This window comes from Opisthocomus hoazin, chromosome 7 (genome assembly GCF_030867145.1).
Source record: "Opisthocomus hoazin isolate bOpiHoa1 chromosome 7, bOpiHoa1.hap1, whole genome shotgun sequence".
Lineage (NCBI taxonomy): Eukaryota > Metazoa > Chordata > Aves > Opisthocomiformes > Opisthocomidae > Opisthocomus > Opisthocomus hoazin.
In genome coordinates this window covers 72,149,704-72,168,709 of record NC_134420.1, presented here as the reverse complement: position 1 = coordinate 72,168,709, position 19,006 = coordinate 72,149,704, and the positions used below count along the sequence as shown (strand labels likewise).

Sequence of the window (19,006 nt, the reverse complement as noted above, 5' to 3'; positions counted from 1 at the left end):
TATAGTCTTGCCGTATTCATCTGCGGAAGAAAGCAGAACAATGATGAACTCACTAAACTATTAGGAAGACACCGAGTGTGTTCACGTATCAGCTAATATTAAGGACACATTTGACAGTGTGGTGAAAACGCATGCAGATATCAGAGGTAAATATGCAAACACCTTCAAGCCTCACAGTCAATGGGTTAGTAGGAAGGGGCTGAGCCACTTTTCATTTTCTTGCGATCAGTTTAATTTTTCTGAATGCAGTTGGTTATTTCTCTCCATTTTCATGGCAATGCCTTAGAAATATGCAACTCCTTGGCCTGCAGGATCAAACTGCACGATATACTAACCACAAAGAAGTTAGTGCAGCTGTCAAAGTGTTACAGAAAAATGAATAGTGGCTTCTTGACTTAAGAGATGCATGGAATAAAAAAAAAAAATCCATAAAAGAAAAATGTTTTCTCCATGCTATGGTAGTACATTGAAAATGATTGCTCTACCTTCGCACACTATTTCAGAAAGAGAACTGCACCCTTCTCTGCTAGTTCCAACCACTGAGTTCTAGACAGGTTAGCCATGAACAAAGGGAGAACAGGCACAAAAGAGAAAGTTAGAAGTCATAAAGTGCTAAGTGAATGTTACACACACCCGCGGGGAAAACGTTATCAGGAGTAACAGAAGTCCTGGGTGTTTGAAATACAAATTTTAGGAGAAAATGCAATTCCATGCTTGGTGTTCATACTCCAGGGTTTAACAGTATTTGGAATTTTCCCAAACCTTAATTAAGACTATATAAATAAAAGTGAAGAGCATATAAACAGTCTTTTCAGTAACTCGTCAAAATCTCATCTTTTCTAATCAAGTTTTTACAGTTTTACAGCTAGTTATACAGTATGTTCAGCGTAACGTTTCCCATTTGCTCTCTTGATGAAAAACATGAAGTCTGTTAACAAACAATGTTGTAAAAGCCTCATCTAGAAGATGCTTTGATTTATTGAACAGGTGAAAATTGTGGGTTTCTTTTTTTTTTTTTACATTGCGTTTTAAACTCAGATTCGGGACATCAAGTTTAGGCAAGACTGCCAAGACAGACACAACTGGGAGGTCTAGTCTGACCTTAAGACATACACTAACTTAACAGAGTTAAGCTTCCCCATTCCTGTAACCAAGGACACCCAAGAATTATGCAGTTTTCATATCATCCAACATGATCCATCTCCAGCAGTACTGAACACCCCCCACATTTAGAGCAAGCGTTAGAACAATCTCAACTGTTTTCCCTCCTGCCTTTAGATCAGCAGCCAGCTGTGTAAATTGTTACTCTGTCACGGTCTATATAAGATAGCAAGGCCTAAATTCTGCAAATTATTAGTAAATAAGAACATGTTTCTACATTAGGAGCAGCATTACGCAAATATTACTTAGGAAACGTGAGGTTACATGTTTAAGGAAGGAAGGAAGGAAGGAAGGTGCAAGTGGTAGCCTTGCCTCAAGCACAGAAACAAATTTCTTTGCTATTTCATTTTATATCTGAAGTCTTACAAGAATTATGAGAAACCAAAACATGCTTCAGAGAAGCGTGTTTGTCCCACTAACATCTGGATCATGAGAGATAAAATTAGGCATTAGGCAAGATTAATTCTTCCCATTTCAGTTAGTTTTCTCTGTTCCTACACACCTAGAAGTTGTTTTCAATAAATTAATAGATCCGGTGAGATAGTGATAAAGCCCCACGCTATGCAGTACGGTCAACACTGATTGAAAAGTACCTCCATTAACTGATCATCCAGTTTGACTTGCTTTTTTCGTAGCCCTTCACTTTCTGAGCTGGTTTCCAGTTCACGCTCAAGAGAATTCATCTGACTGATCTATTAAAGACAAGAAGTTTCCTTAGAAAGGTGGGGTTTTTTCCCCTCAATACACAAGTCATGAATCACTGCACATCAAGACAAATCACGAGTAAAAGACATAAGCATTTGGACAAGTGTAATGCTTTGCTAAAAGGGACATCTAAGACAATGTTGTACAGCGTCTCTGACACAGGTTTCAAAGAATAGGCAGAATAACTGATTTTTAATCTCAAAGTAGGGATGCGAGCCTACAAGCGCTGTGTATTGCGGAGCACTTGAGCGGGCTGCGTTTTCTTTCTGGGTCCCACGTTCTGCCCCCAAGCTGGCTGTAGTGACTGGAAGTCCTGCAGCACATCAGCACAGACTTCCACCCTGCGCGTTCTGCCGACGCACAGAAGACAGTTGCCTCCTTGGGACATGGAACCGTAAGAGACAGAGCACAAAGCTCAGACTAAAGAGGGAAATTTACAGCTTACCCCATTAGCTCTTAGAGATGGAAAGTACCGCATTGCGTCACGCGTTTCCTATCTAGAACTAACCTTCCTGTTTGCAGATGACAACTCCTTCTGAAGCTGTTCACACTCTCTCTTCAAGCTTAATTTCTCTTGCTCTATGGCTTTGACGATACCTGACTGGCTTTGATGCTTTTGGTGCTTCAGGGAAAGGATAGTAGATTCCAGCTGTCGGATCTAGAATGACCAGAGATGAACAAATGTGGAAAGACATTCTGGACCACTCAAAAAAATCAAATTGCTTCTACTTCATCTAAAATACTGAGTCCCAACCGATTTTGGACTCATAACAGATTCTGGTGTATTTCTGACATTTTAGCTTTGAGCAACAAAAGGTCTTTCCCTTCGTCCTCCCCATCATCTGCCTAATACTGTGAGCCAAGAAACTGAATGTGAAGAATGCTAGGAATATTAAAAAGCTTTTATGTAAGAAAAAAAAAATTGAAGGGTGTTAACTGGAAGTCGGACCAGAATCCTGGACAAGGCTTATCAGGTTTTTCTTGTAAGAGAGCTGCTTGAAACATCATAGGAGCGTCTGCATACTCAGTGCAGATAGAAAGGGAAACTATTCTGTTATGCATTCTTTCTGCAAATGTTTCTGTTCAAAACTAACAAGCCACATTCCCCTCCCATACGACCCACTGCAAAACAAGGATCGTTCAGTTTTGCCCAGCATGCAGGGACTGCCCTGGTGATCTGCCAGCTTGCTCAGGGTACCTTCTCCCAGGCGTGAGCCAGGTCTGTCTTAGTGCCCTGGACTTCTCTCTGCAGCCTCTCATTCTCCTGCCCGAGCAGCTGCTGCTCCTGTTGCGTCAGCTGGCCCAGTTCATCCCAGTGCAGTTGCCTGTGTTGGTCCTGCAGCCCTGAGGAAGGCACTAGAACCCGATTCTTAAGACAGACAGAATTGCAGGGTTAGGCCTTAAACAAAGAAGCAGACATTTTCTCTATTCAGGTGCATTTTAAGTAGGCTTTCAGTAACTGCAGACTCTAAAGTCGCCGGATTCCCGTCTTCCTCCCAGCCTACACCCCGTTTCCCACTAAGAAACCCAACACGCTAATCACAGCGCAGCCCCAAAGTGCCTCCCTTTGCGGACATCCCAGATAACAGCTCTGCGCCAGAACGCTCGGTATGAGTGCACCGAGTTCAGCCACACAAAAAGGCAATTTGCGCTCCATTCCGCAGCCTCATCAAGCAAATAATAGCAGTCAGTATGATATATTATTCAGTAATAGCTGTAATTTAGTTCCTGTTGTACAATTCTGAAGCAGCCTCTTTTCCATGTGGACATTAAATATTCCTTAATTACATGGCAAACAAGCCAAATTAGTAACTGAATTCATAATACCAATCCCAAGACTGCTGTCTACAACCTCCTTCAGTTACAGTTCCTCATCAGTTAAGAGAGGCTGACATAATCCTGTGCCTTTCGAAACAAGCTGGCCTGCAATTTAGTTCCCCCGTCAATGACTAGTTTGACTATTAATATGTTTATAGTTTTGATATGTGTAAATTCATATATTGTCCACAGATTGTTTTTTTTTTTTTTGCAAAAGGTTTCTTTCAGGGAAGAATGGAGACTCGGGAGATGGACTGATCATTGCCTGTCCTTACGTTCACAACTTAAAATAAGTTTTTTAAAAATAAGTTTAAAATCTGTGCATTATAGACCACCTGACAGAACTAATTATAGTTAACTATTTTTTTTTTTTGGGTGGGTGTCAGGAGGACGGGGCCAAGCTCTTTTCAGTGGTGCCCAGTGACAGGACAAGGGGCAATGGGCACAAACTGAGGCACAGGAAGTTCCGTCTGAAGATGAGGAAGAACTTCTTCCCTCTGAGGGTGACGGAGCACTGGCCCAGGCTGCCCAGGGAGGCTGTGGAGTCTCCTTCTCTGGAGATATTCCAGACCCGCCTGGACACGGTCCTGTGCAGCCTGCTCTGGGTGACCCTGCTTGGGCAGGGGGTTGGGCTGGGTGACCCACAGAGGTCCCTTCCAACCCCTACTATTCTGTGATTCTGTGATTCTGCAAAATGGAAGACTACTACATACAGAAAATGTCATTAAGATAGGGCTTTCTTTGTACACATCTCCTTCCAGCTTTTTTTTTTTTTAATTATTAGCTTTATATCACTTGTTTAAAAAAAAATTAAAATCCATAGTTGCATAACTCTGTCTGCTTGCTGAAGCCTGCAGCTCTGTTGGTGTCCTCCAAGTGGACAAGCCACCCTACGGAAAGCAGCTGGCTCCGGCGGCAGGCTCCAGCAGAGCAGCTTCAAGGCGCCTGAAGCCCATTACCTTTTCGCTGCCATTCTGCAGCTGCTTGCGTAAAGCCACCACTTCTTGTTGCAGAGTTTCCTTCTCCTGTTGCGTCACCCGCAGGTCTGCTTTTAGGCGGGACATTTGCAGGTTGGCTTTTTGCAGCGTTTCGTCCAGACTCTGAACCTGTAACGAGGAGGAACGCGGCTTGGCATTTGCTGGGCCAAGATTTCTTGTAACCTTGGTCTGCTAGGACGTCTGCGCAGCACAAACCACACATACTGAGGATCTCTGACGGAAGGAGGGAAGCAGCTATAATGCTGATGGCCTTCTGAAAAATGCTAAATGGTTTTCTGACTCTGTTCCAAACGAGTAGCCGTCCACTTTGAATACAGCCACAATACTGCATTCAGAGACACATCTTCCACCCCCGAATATTTATGGTGATATGCTGGGAAGAGAAGGTTTCTCCTGAATTATTCATTCTTCCTGGCAGCCCATGGCCAACAAGAAACCCCAAGGATAAGCGACCGGGCCGATAGCTGTTCGTTCCCCAGCCACTGCCAGAGAGCAGGGAGCCACAGCAGAGTCTCTGCGGTGTTTTAGGAGTAACGGGGCAGAGTGAATTGGCAAAAAGGAACTTGGCTGTAGATGCACAACAACATAGCTTATTCTCAGGGAAAAAGGTCCTTCATTGCATTTAACAGGTTTCCTCTTGTCCTTTGAGAATGTCACTTTGAAAGCCCATCAAAGCGGCCATTCTTAGCTGCACAGCATCTTTGCGCACATTAGAAGAGGGCTGCTGTTTATGAAAAAAGTGCTACAAGAGATTAAAAACAACGCTTTTGATCTCGGGCTATAACAGAAATCACTATGATACCTTCTCTTGTGAAACGGCGAGCTGTGTTTTCAGTGTCTGACTCTGCTGTTCCCAGGACTTTTGCTCCTGCTTCAAGCTGCCAATGGTGCGCTCTAAGCAGCTTACTTCAGCTACCTGCAATAAGATTCCATCGGTAAGCCCGGCTCACTCAGGGTTTCCTTTAACTCAATTTGACTTTCGAGTTAAGCTAGAGGGAGTTACAGCTACTCAAAGAAAACACAGGACAGCAAAAAATCCAGGAGAACAAAAAAAAAAATCCCAGCCCGAATCTCCACACAACGGGATCATTATTTACAGCGTGCATAGTAGCTGCACTGCTCAAGTTCAGAGTTACAATATGTTAGAGCTGCAATAAAAGTGCAAGAACACTGTCTTCCTTGTCCTGCTGCAATATTTATATCCGGCCTCTGTTCCTGGCAGCATTTGGAATTTTCTGCATAATCAAATTACAGTACAGCTGTGCTCCTGAATTTAAGCTTTCTCTTTAAGAGCAGCTAGGAGAAAAGGCAGTGGCAATTAAGCCTTTACCTGGCTTCAAGGTAAGAGAAAAAAGATCCAAAGTAGTTTTACAGGTTAGGCTGATACAGATAATGATATAAGAATTTTCACAGCCCGTTACAGCATGTAGGTAGTGACACGGATTTCCAGTTCCCTCTTACCTTCTCAACACATCTGTTTAATTCCTCACTCAGGGCTTCCTTCTCTTTCTGCAGCTTTTCATTGTTAGCAATTAAGCTCGAAACTTCATTTTGAAGGTCAGAGAGATCAGGACATCTGGGTAGCTGTGGAAAACAAACCCCTCACAGTTGCATTTCTGTGCCGTTTCAGAATTCTGCATAAAAGTGTTACACAAAGCTTTCTCTTCTCCTCCGGGCCGAGCATCCTGCTCCGGATAGAGCGGAAGAGAGAGGACTATGCTCCAGTTTGGTTCCAATGCCCATACCAGCCTGGGGCCAGACTCTTTCCAGTGGTGCCCAGCGACAGCACAAGGGGCAATGGGCACAAACTGAAGCAGAGGAAGCTCCAGCTGAAGATGAGGAAGAACTTCTTCCCTCTGAGAGTGACGGAGCCCTGGCCCAGGCTGCCCAGGGAGGCTGTGGAGTCTCCTTCTCTGGAGATATTCCAGCCCCGCCTGGACGCGGTGCTGTGCAGCCTGCTCTGGGTGACCCTGCTTGGGCAGGGGGTTGGGCTGGGGGACCCACAGAGGTCCCTGCCAACCCCTGCCATGCTGGGATTCTGTTCATGAGATCCAGGGCATCCTTCCTGCAGCAGCAGTGCTAAGGATTCCTAACGGCCCTGCCATCCCTTGGATTTGCTCTGGGGCTGCTCTTTCTCTCCCTCTTCTGTGAAAGGGGGAACAAATACTAAAAATACCATACTGCTGACTTCTGATCCTCTGCCCCTTTGACACAGTGCTTTAGCTGAACGCTCTGCCTTCTCCTGCGTGGTTCTGTCTTTGCTCACTCAATCTTCTGTCTTTAATGACACTCTAGCCACAATCCACTCTTCACTGAATAGGCCTCATCTGCTTTTGCTTTTTAAGCCCATTATCAATCCCAAGCATTGGGGGCATCAACTGAGTGCTTTACACCATAAAGAAAATTACTCTGTGGAGCCCTAATCAGGAGAGCTAACTCGTTTGCAGCCTTCATTATCTGTGTTTATTAGCATTTATTTACAGCCAATTGAACCATGCTTACACTGGTGATAACCAGGCCCCTCCAGGAAATTATCCCCAGAAGCCATGAGACATCAAAGTCTCCAGATGGGTTTAGCAACAGGAATGGTCTGCGAGGGGACATGCTGGAAGAGACCAGTCCTTAAACAGAGCTACGTGGGAGTCACCGGTTTCACAGGAAGATGTTCCCCTGGCCACCCTGTCTGCACAAACCAGCAAAGCCCCGTCTATTCCTTGATTAGCACTTTAAATCTTTGTCTTCATTATCCAAGCCTGTCTTTGTAGATCTACTACTCTGGATGACCTTGTGGCAAAGGCTAAGTGAAACCAAGCTTACCTGAACAATTGTGCATTGTACCCGGAGACTCTCTCAAGAATATTTATATTCCCCTACTGTTCTGATCTTTCTCGAAAGCAATTCACTATTTCCAACGGGGGCAAGAGAGCAGGGCACATTCAGAGCCGGCCAGCATTATCTGATGGCACTCAACCGGGATGCCATACCTGCTTTGTCTTCTCGAGCTCCTGCTTGAGGATGTGGTTCTCCTGCTCCAGTATATGAGCTTGAACCTTCATTTTTGACAGCTCCACCTCCAAGGAAGACACCATATTCGATGACTGCAAAAAGTAAAAGGCCCAGATTTCAACTTAGGAGACACGCGGAGTAACAGAGGTCAGCCAGAGCGTGCTGCAGCCACTGACATGGGTTAGAGCTGGGGTGGCACTGGACTGAACAGAACAGGCGTGCTGGAAAATGCAGGTAAATATTTAACATCACCAAGCTCCACTTTCAAGACAAACCTGCACACTTCTACCTCCCTGCTTTTGGCTGCTGCCGTGCTTTCCCTCCACCCCCACTGCCCCACACACGTATGTTTGTGGCTAGTACTTAGGGCTAAGCTGGGTTGGAACGAGATGATCTTTAAGGTCCCTTCCAACCCAAACCATTCTATGGTCCTGTAAGTACCGCTTTGAATGACCACTCACAGCTCGAGAAAGGGATGCTAATTCCATAGCACTGTGCCTTCCTAGAAGTTCATTTCATACCATTAGGGACAGTGTAATCTCATACCTTTACTTTGGAGTTTTCCAGTTCCTCTTTCAACACCAGCCTCTCCTTTTCCCATTCTTCCAGGGTACACTTTCCTGCTTCCCTTTCCTTCTGCTCGAGCACCCTTGCCAGCTGCTGATTAAGATCCTGCACATCTGCTTGACTTTTGGAGTTTCTCTGGCTAAGTTCTGTATTTTCAGAATCCAGCTGCTGGTTCCTGGTCTTCAGATCTGCTACCTGAATCGAGACAGCAGTGTCAGTTCTGACTGCTTTTACACTGGGGATGAGATTTTTAGAACATTTCCTTTCTACTACGACGATTCAGAGAACTGACGAGCGTCACTCCGATTCAGCGGAGACTCTGCGCGGTGGGACACAGCTCTCAGCTGCTCTGTGGGACAGCCACGACCCCAGCAGCACTGCTTGCTCGATGTCCCTAGAGCTGTTTGACTTGCTCCACACGCCCTTATCTCAGGCCAAATCATGCAGAACCATATTTAGGAGTAGGAATCCTCCCGATGACCAGTTGCATGCACGGTCAGCCTCACAAACCGGTAATTTCCCATATCTGGCCGCAATTATAGCGGTTATGGTGTCAGTCATCTGGCACGCCACTCGCTCCCTCCTTCCCCGTGCAACGCTGATGTATATTTTGAGGGTTATGCTGGTGAGCTAGCAGATTATTCTGGGCAAGCAGAATTTTACTACGCAACACTAAGAGGAGCATGAACGTAAGAGCTACTCCAACCTTCTACTTTGCAACTTCGCATAACCAACCACCCTTAAAATAAAAGTAGCAGTCTCATGGATGGGAGCAAAGGGTCACGGCTGGCAGCATTCCCAGACCCAGCTAGCTGGGAAATGAGGAGAGGCTGACTCACATAACCTCTGTTTCCCACGGGCTACTGCAGAGCATTACCCACAAAGATGACAAAAGAAAGATTTTAACTTTATATTTCTATTAAATAAATTTCCCAAGTTGACTGTGGAAAGTGCTCGGAAGTCTGTAAGCTCAATAATTACAGCAGCATTGCAGTTGTCTTCTCATCAGGTCAAACAAGCCTCATGTCAATCACAAAGAGTTCATGAGAATTTATCAAAAGTTATCAGGAAAGTCTATATAATGGTCATTTTCTACTGCCTGTGTGACCATCTAAGGAACAGCTTTTATACAGTGATGATTTCTACAGAGACGGTTATGGGCTCCGTGCATATACCTGCTTTTTCAGGTTGTCAACCATCTTCTGGACAGCCACTTTCTCCTTTCTCACAGCCTCTATCTTTTGCCTAAAGAAAAAACGAAAGCTCGTTAAGATTAGGGACACCTGTTAATATACACACCTACAAGCATGGGCTGTGTTTTGACATCACCAGAAGTGGTAATTCTGGATATTTATTTATTTATTAGCATCACTGTTGTGCATAGGCTTGGCGAGTGCTCAGTTCCTCAAGGTACCTCACCTAGTTCTTTTCTAGCAGGGGAGAACACTCCTGGGATTGCGGATGGTTATCTACTGGCAAAGGACCAAATTGCTGAAATGCTCTGTAACTCTGTGCCTCTCCCTGCCTTTTCTAAGGCTACACCAGCCTGACAAAAGCTCTGCTTTCACTGAAGCAAGGACAGTTGCAGCAGGTCAGCTCGTAAGTAGGTCCTGGGTTTGTTTGTTTGTGTCACTGGGTTGTCTGAACTCCTACCATTAAACTTCTGTTTTGGCTCCAGGACTGGGCGGGACAAGCTGGGGCAGGTGAAAGGCCAGTGGGATCCTGGGGTGCACTAAGAGGAGTGTGGGCAGCAGGGTGAGGGAGGTTCTCCTTCCCCTCTGCTCTGCCCTGGTGAGGCCCCATCTGCAGTGCTGTGTCCAGTTCTGGGCTCCCCAGTTCAAGAAAGATGAGGAGCTACTGGAGAGAGTCCAGCGGAGGGCTACGAAGATGAGGAGGGGACTGGAGCATCTCTCCTCCGAGGAGAGGCTGAGGGAGCTGGGCTTGTTCAGCCTGGAGAAGAGAAGGCTGCGAGGGGACCTTAGAAATGCCTACAAATATCTGCAGGGTGGGTGTCAGGAGGATGGGGCCAGACTCTTTCCAGTGGTGCCCAGCGACAGGACAAGGGGCAACGGGCACAAACTGAAGCAGAGGAAGCTCCAGCTGAAGATGAGGAAGAACTTCTTCCCTCGGAGGGTGACGGAGCCCTGGCCCAGGCTGCCCAGGGAGGCTGTGGAGTCTCCTTCTCTGGAGATATTCCAGCCCCGCCTGGACGCGGTGCTGTGCAGCCTGCTCTGGGTGACCCTGCTTGGGCAGGGGGTTGGGCTGGGTGACCCACAGAGGTCCCTGCCAACCCCTGCCATGCTGGGATTCTGTGAAAAGGATGAGGCACAGACTGTCAGCCAGTTGGCTTTCCAGTGCACCATGAAATAAGCCCACTCGGGTTTTATAGAACACCTAACACGTGAAGGAGCTTTGAGAGAAGCGATGGGACCATCGCGTCTGCACCGCAGCGAGAGCCCGCAGGCACACACGTGGTACGTGCCCCGTGGAATCCTTACCGCATTTCTTCTCGGGATCCACTCAGCTCCCTCAGCTTCACGCTGGAAGCGCTCCCTTCTTCATTTAATAAAGTCACTTCATTTTTCAGCATCGCATTTTCTTCTCGGAGCTTCTCGGCTTCGCATCTGTGGCAGAGATGGCAGACAAGTGAAAATTGTTTCTGTATATCATCTCGGCCCGCAGGGAAAATAATTACTAAAAGCGTAAACTACTTGTAACATTTCAAAACAAAGCTACAATTGACTTATGTATGAACAGTATTTGGATTTTACATTTCATTTAGTAAGAGTGCTCCCCAACTCGCTGAAAAAGGGGCTTCTTGCACATAGTTTTTTACAGCTTGAGTTAATTAAAATCTAAGATACCAAGTAAATGCTTCACGCCAATGTTGTATTACACCTTTCAGGCCCTAAGTTACAAATAACATAACTTTAAACAGCTTGACACCCCGATCTGCAGACTGTGAGGACAGCGAGCCGTCTCCCCGGCTGTTGCTGGGACCAGCAGCGCTGGGAGCTGCCTTTGCTGTCGGGGCGACCGTAGAGACAGAACTCGGCCATGGTGCAACACCTGAGAGAACAATTTCCTGCGGGAAGCTGGCACCGAACAATAATTGAGCCATTTGTAGCCACTTTATGGCCTCAAAAAAAAAAAATATCCTTGCTGAAACACAACAGTGGAAAACAAGTCGGTAAACTGTTACGCTGTGTTATAGTGGTATTTACCGATGGATTCCTAGCACTGAGTGCTCCTGCTGGGAAAGGAGTTACCATAATTCTCCAGTATTAACTTAAATATTTGAGGAAAATAGAAGCACTTTTAGCATCCCAAGTAACGTTCCGTACTAGAAGGGAGCAAACCCAAGCGAAGAGGTGTTATTAATAAAGGCTAAAAGCACTCTGGAGGTGTTACCACCGTATTTTGGACATCAAAACACAGGGAGGGTTTCTGATGTGCCGTCAGCCACGCGCTGCGAAGGCGACCGCATCGGCAGACGGAACGGCTGGCGGGTGGCTCCTGCCTCACCCTTCGAGTTAGGTGACGGTCAGAGAGGAGGAAGTCACGCGCATTTATTGCGGCCGTCGTTATCCACGGTTAATCAGCCTGCTTGCTAGGCGTTACGAAGGCGCTCTTTTCTACCCAGAGTTAAACTACAGTGGTTAATGCAGGCAGGCACGGCTAGGAAGCGGCCAGCGGGACGCCAGGTTAGTTTCTAAGCAGCACGTTCGATTCCCATGGGGCCAGCACGCTTCCCACCAAGTTTTGCAAGCGTACTTTACCTCAGAAGATCAACTTTTTGCTGCAGCTCAGTGCACGTGCTTTGCAAGCCCGGCGTCGCCGTCTTCCCCTCCTCTCCCTCTTCGTTTGGGCTAAGCAGACCAGCGGCTTGCTCCTTCAGCTTTCTGCTGGGCTCCTGCAGCTCCCTTTTCTCCAGCGGCATTTCTTCCACCGCGCCGTCGCTTTGGGCGCGCTCGTCTTGCCGACCCGTAAATGCGGCGGCGCGTTCTTCCAGCTTCCCCAGCTGGCATCGCGGCCTGGACCTGTCACCGTGTGCGTCCACGCTTCCTTGGCCAACTTGTTCTTGTACATCTTCTAATCCTTGCACTTGCTGGAGAAGCTGGGTATTTTCCTCTCCAAGCTTAATGCTTTCCAGTCTGCCACCTCCTAGTTTGCAACGAAGGCTTCTCATCTTACGTAGGTTGGCTTCTAGCGCTTTATTTTTTTCAACTAACTTCATCACTTCAGTCTTCAGATCCTCATTTTCTACCTGAATTTCTCCTTGCCGTGACGGAAGCTCAGCCTGTGCCATTGATCTGTCTTTTAACTCGCTGACCCTTTTCAGGTCACCGTTTGTTGACCCAGAAGCATGATCAAGCTGGACAGAGGCTTCACTCGGTTCTTCAGCCTCCTCAAGGTCAACCTGCAGCTTCAGAGCATCAAGCCCTTTATTTTGGGGAGTTATTCTGTGATTTAGCGGATGAACCTGCTGCTGTTTAGTATCATCGTGCAGCATGTTTGCTCTGGGAACCCTCTCGGGGGTTTTCTCAAGATCTCTCTCTTTTTGCAGCAGAGGCACCGGAGGAAGCAGCTCTTGTTTCTTGCCACAACCCTGACTGCCATCAGCTTCCAGCACTGCTTTGCGTCCTTGCATCCAACACAGCTGCACCTTGGGTGCCTGGCCACCAGCCCTGGCTTTAACACGCGCCTTCTCCAGATCTGTATCAACCTCAGTCACTTCTTCCAGCTCCGTAGCACCAGCCTCCAAATGCTGAAGGACATTTGAATCCGTTCCCTTGTTCTCCTCTTCACAATCCTTGGGAAGCCCTTCAAAAACGGGATCTGTTTCGTCTGCCAGCTGAGACGGTTCAGAGCCGGCGTTGGAGCCGGCAGGGCTGGGCGGTCGCGTGGGCTCCTGGCCCACAGCTCTCAGCCGGCGCTGCAGCCTGACGATCTCCGCGGCCATTCTGGCGTTGTCCTTCACCGCGTGCTCGTGCACTTTCTGGAGATTTAGGAGGACGCCCACGTCATCGCCCAGAGCCACCACACCAGACAAAGAAGCAATTTTGCTCTTTGCTTTGGCATACTCATTTGCCAGGACCCTGTAGTGATTTTGTAGTGCCACAAAACTGTGGGTCTCCCACTGCAGTTTCTGTATTTTCTCTTGAAGGTTGGAGATTTCCAAACTCATCTCAGCCTTTTCCGATTCGGCTCTTACGCAAATGTCTTTGTTCAAACTCTCCAAAGCAAGAAGTTTGGAATTGAGTTCTTCTTTCTCTTGCTTATATTCACTGACAAGCCTCTCCAGCTTTTGCCTAACCAGCTTCCCATCTTCGTCCACCATGGAGATACGCTCCTCTTTGTCCCTGAGCTCTTTCTCGTGGTTGTTTTGGAGCTGCGTTATTTCATCGCTCAGCTTTTTCTCTTGCTGCTCGGCAGCATTCCGCAGGTCTTGCAGCTCCTTCTGAAGCTGCTCTCTCTCGCCCACGAGTTTGTTCACCTCCTCCTTGAAGTTCTTCTCCAGGAGATCTCTCTCCCGCGTCATGGCGGACGAAAGGGCCTTTTCCTTTGCCAGGCTTTCCTTCAGCTGCTCGTGAGCTTCAGCAGCCTTCTGAGCTATTTCATCCTTCTCAAACTCCCACCGAGATTTCTCTTCTCTCTGCTGTTCGGCAAGCTCCCGCAGCTCTCGCTGGTAACGCCCTTCCAGGTTTTGGATTGTTTCTTCGTATTTACTCACAAGGGTTTGTGTGTCGACAGAAAACTGAGTTTCTGCATGAGATGCTCTTCTGTTATAGTCACTTTCCATTTTTTTCCTAAACGTGGTTAACATAAGATATTACTAAACTCCGGGCTAACTCAGAAAGAGATTTAAATGGCTTTTTAGACTGAATAAAACAAGCTGAAACATTACTGTTTTACTGCCTTTTAGATTAAGTGCTACTTGATGGGTGTTTCTGAGAGCCAAAGTTAAATTTGAGGCAATTTGTTGAAACTTCAGAAACAAAAATCTAACTGCCTCGGGAAAGTGTAACTCATGAAATATCCTCAGGAAAGGTTTCATGTACAATATATGCCCTCCTATACTTGCCATCAGATTTGTGGGGGCAGAGGTTCTTACCCCCATCTCCCCCTGCCACCCTGCAATGGTTTCGGTTTCTTTTGACTCTTGGTCTTGGCTAAACGCATTCACCAGCCATCCCTTCACTCCATCAGAAAAGGACAACTCTGAAAACCCAGATGCCTTCCCAGGGACGAAGCAGGGATTTGTAAAGCACAGGGATCCCGAACAGAGCTCAAATTAACCACTTCTGGTTATGCTTTAACATAGTTGCTGCCTCTGGGCCAGCTAAAAATCAATATAAATATCTGCTTGAGAAAGGTCAGGGAGAAAATGCCCCTGGATAGCAGCCCCGTGCTGGGGGTAAAGCAGGTAACGGTGCCGCACGATTAGCACTCTGCAATTCAGCGTTGGGAGTCTCCTTCTCTGGAGATATTCCAGCCCCGCCTGGACGCGGTGCTGTGCAGCCTGCTCTGGGTGACCCTGCATCAGCAGTGGGTTGGGCTGGGTGACCCACAGAGGTCCCTGCCAACCCATGCCATGCTGGGATTCTGAGTCGTTTCTGCACTGGGTTCACCTTGGTCGCCATGCCAAGCCATCACGGTCAGCGCCACCACCGCCGGCCCCGCCAGCGGTGCCCACTCACCTTTCCTCCTCCAGCTCCTGCTCGTGCTTCCTCCGCAGCTCTCGCTGGAGCTCCTCCTTCTCCAGGGCATGGGCCTCCGCCGTCCTTCGCAGCTGCTCCTGGAAGCCACGTTCCAGCTCCCCCTTCTCCTCCCGCAACGTCTGCGCTAAAACTCTCATCTTTTCTTCCGCCCAGACACCTTTTTGAATCAGTTCTTCCCGTTCTTGGCTAAACTTCTCGTTTACCTGCTCCAGTCTGGCTCTGACGTCTTCTTCATGCTTCTGCCTCAATAGTTCTTGCAAATTGGCTTTTTCCTCGTCGAAACTCATTTTTAATTTGTTTTTCTCGTCGTTGTGTTTACAGTCAAGCTCTTCTTGCTGCTCTCTGAGCAGCGCTGCCTCTCCTTGCAGCTCCGCAATTTGATTTTTAAGGCCAGTTATTTGCTTTTCCATGGCATGCATCTCCTCGGCGCACTTCTTCCTCGTATCCTCCTGCTCCTTTTCACAGTGGGTTTTTGTCTCATCTAACTGCTTCTCGTAATGGCTCACCTACAAAAAAAACAGACTGGATTGGTTCATTTTCTACAGAATGTTCTCTCAGCACTTCTGTATGGTCTGTTTCCATACATTCTACAGAATATTTTGATTTACACATTAGCATCTTATAGTGATTTCCCCTGCAAAGTATGCTAAAGCGCTCAGTTTAATTTCTTACTGGGATAAAGACAATAATTACGTACTAGCCAGTGAAATCCATGCTATTCCATTAAGCAAATTTGTAGTGGGGGAAAGATGGAAAAAAAAAAAAAAAAAGCAACACAACTGGCAATTTTCAAGACCAAAGTCAGTTTTTTGAATTGCAAGTGGGCTCTTTATTTCACTGATTGCTTTTTTCAGAACCTTCCCCAAATTAAGAGGCAGATGAGGCCTTTTCCTTTGCAAAGGTTTTTTTGTTTGTTTGGGTGTTTTATTGTTTTGTGGGTTTGGGTTTTTTTGGTTTTGTTTGTTTGGGTTTTTTGGGGGGATTTTGGGTGGGTTTTTTTGTTTTTTACAAGCAACACGAGACAAACCCTTAAGAAAAATTAATGATTTCAGGGTAATAATGATTTCGGGGTAATAATGATTTCGGGGTAACATTTGATCAGTTCCCCTTTTCCCACTCCCCCCCCTGCTTTGTCATAGGCCGGTTCCAGTGTACCTGTGCTGTGCCATGCGTGAAATGAATAGATTATTAACAGTAATTGTTATAGAGCTATAACCACCTCCCGTCTGGAGGTGGGCACGGCTCTGACGGACACATGGGCAGCCTGATGAGACCCCCGACGGGGCTGGGCACCGCAGACGGGCACTGGAGTGGAGCTGCCCTGGCTTTCTGAGCCCATCCCAACCCAGGCTTTCTCCACGTAGAGCCCATGGAGATATTTCTGCACGTCTGGCAAGATGACCGCCCATAAAACAGGGAGCTGACTGCCCATTTTCAGTCGCCCAGGTATGATAACGGCCAAGTTTCCACGTGCCCACAGCACAGCTGGCGTTTCAACGCCGCCGGACGGCACAAGCACAGCATTGAGCAATGCCAGCTCCTGCCAGCAGCCTTGCTGCCCCACAATCATCCCGTGCCAGCGGGAACGAAGGGGCTAATTCCGATGCAGCAGGCTTTCAAGACAGGCAACGCAATACTGCCTCGGAAAGGCTCCCTGCTCTCTCGTTAGCTGGAGGGCGGCGTGAGGATTTACTGCCGCATCCATTCAGCCCTCTCCGGCGCTTCTCCATCACACAGCAACACGCAGAAGGAGCAGGGAAGGCAGAGGCTCAGATTCACAGAAAGGTTATAATTTGACCAGGAATAAAAAGTCCTTCTCCAAGACCATCCCGCTTGTAGGAAGAGGATGGAAGTGTTGGGAAGGTTTACATTAAAATAGCTTACTGTGTCTTCAAGCTTCTGCTTGAGGTGATGTAGATCCCTGTGATGTTGCTCCTTCATTTGTTCGATAGCCATTTCTGCCTCTATGCTCATATTTAGTGGGTTGCAGTCTTCTGAACCAAGTCCTTCAAAAAATAGTAATTATATATGGAATCGTAGAATCATGGAATGGTTTGGGTTGGAAGGGACCTTAAAGATCATCTGGTTCCAACCCCCCTACCATGAGCAGGGACCCCTTCCACCAGCCCAGGGTGCTCAGAGCTCCATCCCACCTGGCCTTGAGCACTGCCAGGGAGGGGGCAGCCACAGCTCCTCTGGGCAACCTGGGCCAGTGTTTCACCACCCTCATGCTGAAGAATTTCTTCCCAATATCTCATCTAAATCTGCCCTCTTTTAGTTTAGAGCTGTTCCCCCTTGTCCTATCACTGCACACCCTTATGAAAAGGCCAAAGAGATACATTCTCAACACAATTATTTCATCAATTCAAATTTGTTTAGGCAGCTACTTGAAGCTCTCAAATTCCCATCACACACACAGACAAGAAACTGCAAACATTAATTTCAGCTTTGAATACAGTACAGCAGCCGTACTTCATCCTAAACAGCAAAATGGAGGTGGTGTTTGAGTCTCATTATGAAGATTTGGGCAAGTTTTCCCATAATTGTCTCTAAGATCTTATCATAAATAGCTACAGCACAGAAGTTGGTTGTACAGGAGACATGCTCTACCTTGGTCAGGCTCAATGCCGCTATTGCCATAACTTTTCATATCAACGTCGAACTCCTCCGACAGCGAATTTTTCAGCCCAGGCCTGAGCACTTTGCCCTGGGCACGGTACTCCTCCAGCTCCGAGTGCAGCTCATCGATCTGGTCTTGCAGCTCCTGAGAGGGGGGACAAGAAGCTCGAGTGAAAGCAGCCAAGGCAGCTGAGCACCTGCGCATCAGCACCCTCCCAGGATGAGACATTTAGGAAAGAGTTACAGCAGGTAAAGGCTTTTCAATAGGTCATGGGCTTGACATCATGCCACAGTCCTCTGAGCAGCAAAACAACGCCTTTCTCCAGGCTCCAACCTGTGCAAGTAACGTGTTTCTTACTAAAAGAGCAGAACCTTCTTCAGACTGACAGCCTGTATATATTCTGCCTCTAAAAATGTATCGTGCTCCAGGACCTTCCGCTTTATTCCTTCTTCCTATGACCTTATCTGAACAGCAGCTTAGGAACATTCTCAAACAGTTGAGAAATACCTCCTCAAACACCCAGCTACTTGAAAAATCAAATCAGAAGCACAAGGTCAAATTAGGAGAGAGATACCCTCATCACTGCGTTTACCATCTGGTACTTCTGCCCTCTTGCCAGTGGAATATCCCGAGCGTCTGTGCCCAGTGCATGGTGTTTACTGGGGAAAAGGAATCCCTGAATGTGTAAACACACGATTTCGCAGTTTTTGGTGGGTCAGAAAGCGAACCTCAAATCCCGATTCACAGAATCACAGAATAGTAGGGGTTGGAAGGGACCTCTGTGGGTCATCTAGTCCAACCCTCCTGCCCAAGCAGGGTCACCTACAGCAAGCTGCACAGGACCTTGTCCAGGTGGGTCTTGAATATCTCCAGAGAAGGAGACTCCACAACCTCCCTGGGCAGCCTGGGCCAGGGCTCCGTCACCCTCAGAGGGAAGAAGTTCTTCCTCGGGTTCAGCTGGAGCTTCCTGTGCCTCAGTTTGTGCCCATTGCCCCTTGTCCTGTCACTGGGCACCACTGAAAAAAGCTTGGCCCCATCCTCCTGACACCCACATCTGACAGTACTTGAAAAAAATCAGTTGCATATCCAAGCAACTTCTTGACAATAAGTATGGATTTAGCAAATATTTCTAGAAGATCTTTGGTTTTAAACTGCAACTTCCTAAGAGAGCTATCGTGCCCCTTCAGACTCGACAGCCTTTCGCCAAGGTAGCCCTTTATTGAACAAGAAGGATCAGGCAGAGCAGATGAGCCGAACGCTCGTAACCATGCAGCCGTCAGGGGGTAGATATGTGAAGGGATACTTGCAGGCCCACCTTAACGAAGTATATTTCAGCCACACCAGATTTGAGGAGGGGAAGACAAGCTTTACATTTTCAGTCTTATTTTAAGAAAACACTACTGCCTTGG

The 19,006-nt window shown here is 47.3% G+C and overlaps 1 protein-coding gene across 8 annotated transcripts in view; it reads right to left on the bottom strand.

Moving 5' to 3' along the window:
• Window positions 1–19,006, bottom strand: part of NIN (ninein) — a 73,750-nt gene that overhangs the window by 12,395 nt on the left and 42,349 nt on the right. For 5 of the 8 annotated variants that reach the window (XM_075427231.1, XM_075427233.1, XM_075427232.1 and 2 more), the window contains exons 14-27: window positions 17,588–17,741; window positions 16,862–16,983; window positions 14,957–15,483; window positions 12,035–14,065; window positions 10,754–10,879; window positions 9,431–9,500; window positions 8,235–8,450; window positions 7,667–7,780; window positions 6,144–6,266; window positions 5,485–5,598; window positions 4,644–4,790; window positions 3,065–3,235; window positions 2,375–2,524; window positions 1,755–1,853 (exon numbers count right to left, since the gene is read on the bottom strand). In XM_075427231.1, coding sequence (XP_075283346.1) covers window positions 1,755–1,853; window positions 2,375–2,524; window positions 3,065–3,235; window positions 4,644–4,790; window positions 5,485–5,598; window positions 6,144–6,266; window positions 7,667–7,780; window positions 8,235–8,450; window positions 9,431–9,500; window positions 10,754–10,879; window positions 12,035–14,065; window positions 14,957–15,483; window positions 16,862–16,983; window positions 17,588–17,741 — 4,164 coding nt within the window. Of the gene's footprint in view, window positions 1–485; window positions 547–1,754; window positions 1,854–2,374; window positions 2,525–3,064; window positions 3,236–4,643; window positions 4,791–5,484; window positions 5,599–6,143; window positions 6,267–7,666; window positions 7,781–8,234; window positions 8,451–9,430; window positions 9,501–10,753; window positions 10,880–12,034; window positions 14,066–14,956; window positions 15,484–16,861; window positions 16,984–17,587; window positions 17,742–19,006 lie in introns of all 8 variants that reach the window. The other 3 variants (XM_075427238.1, XM_075427236.1, XM_075427239.1) reach the window with 3 other exon arrangements.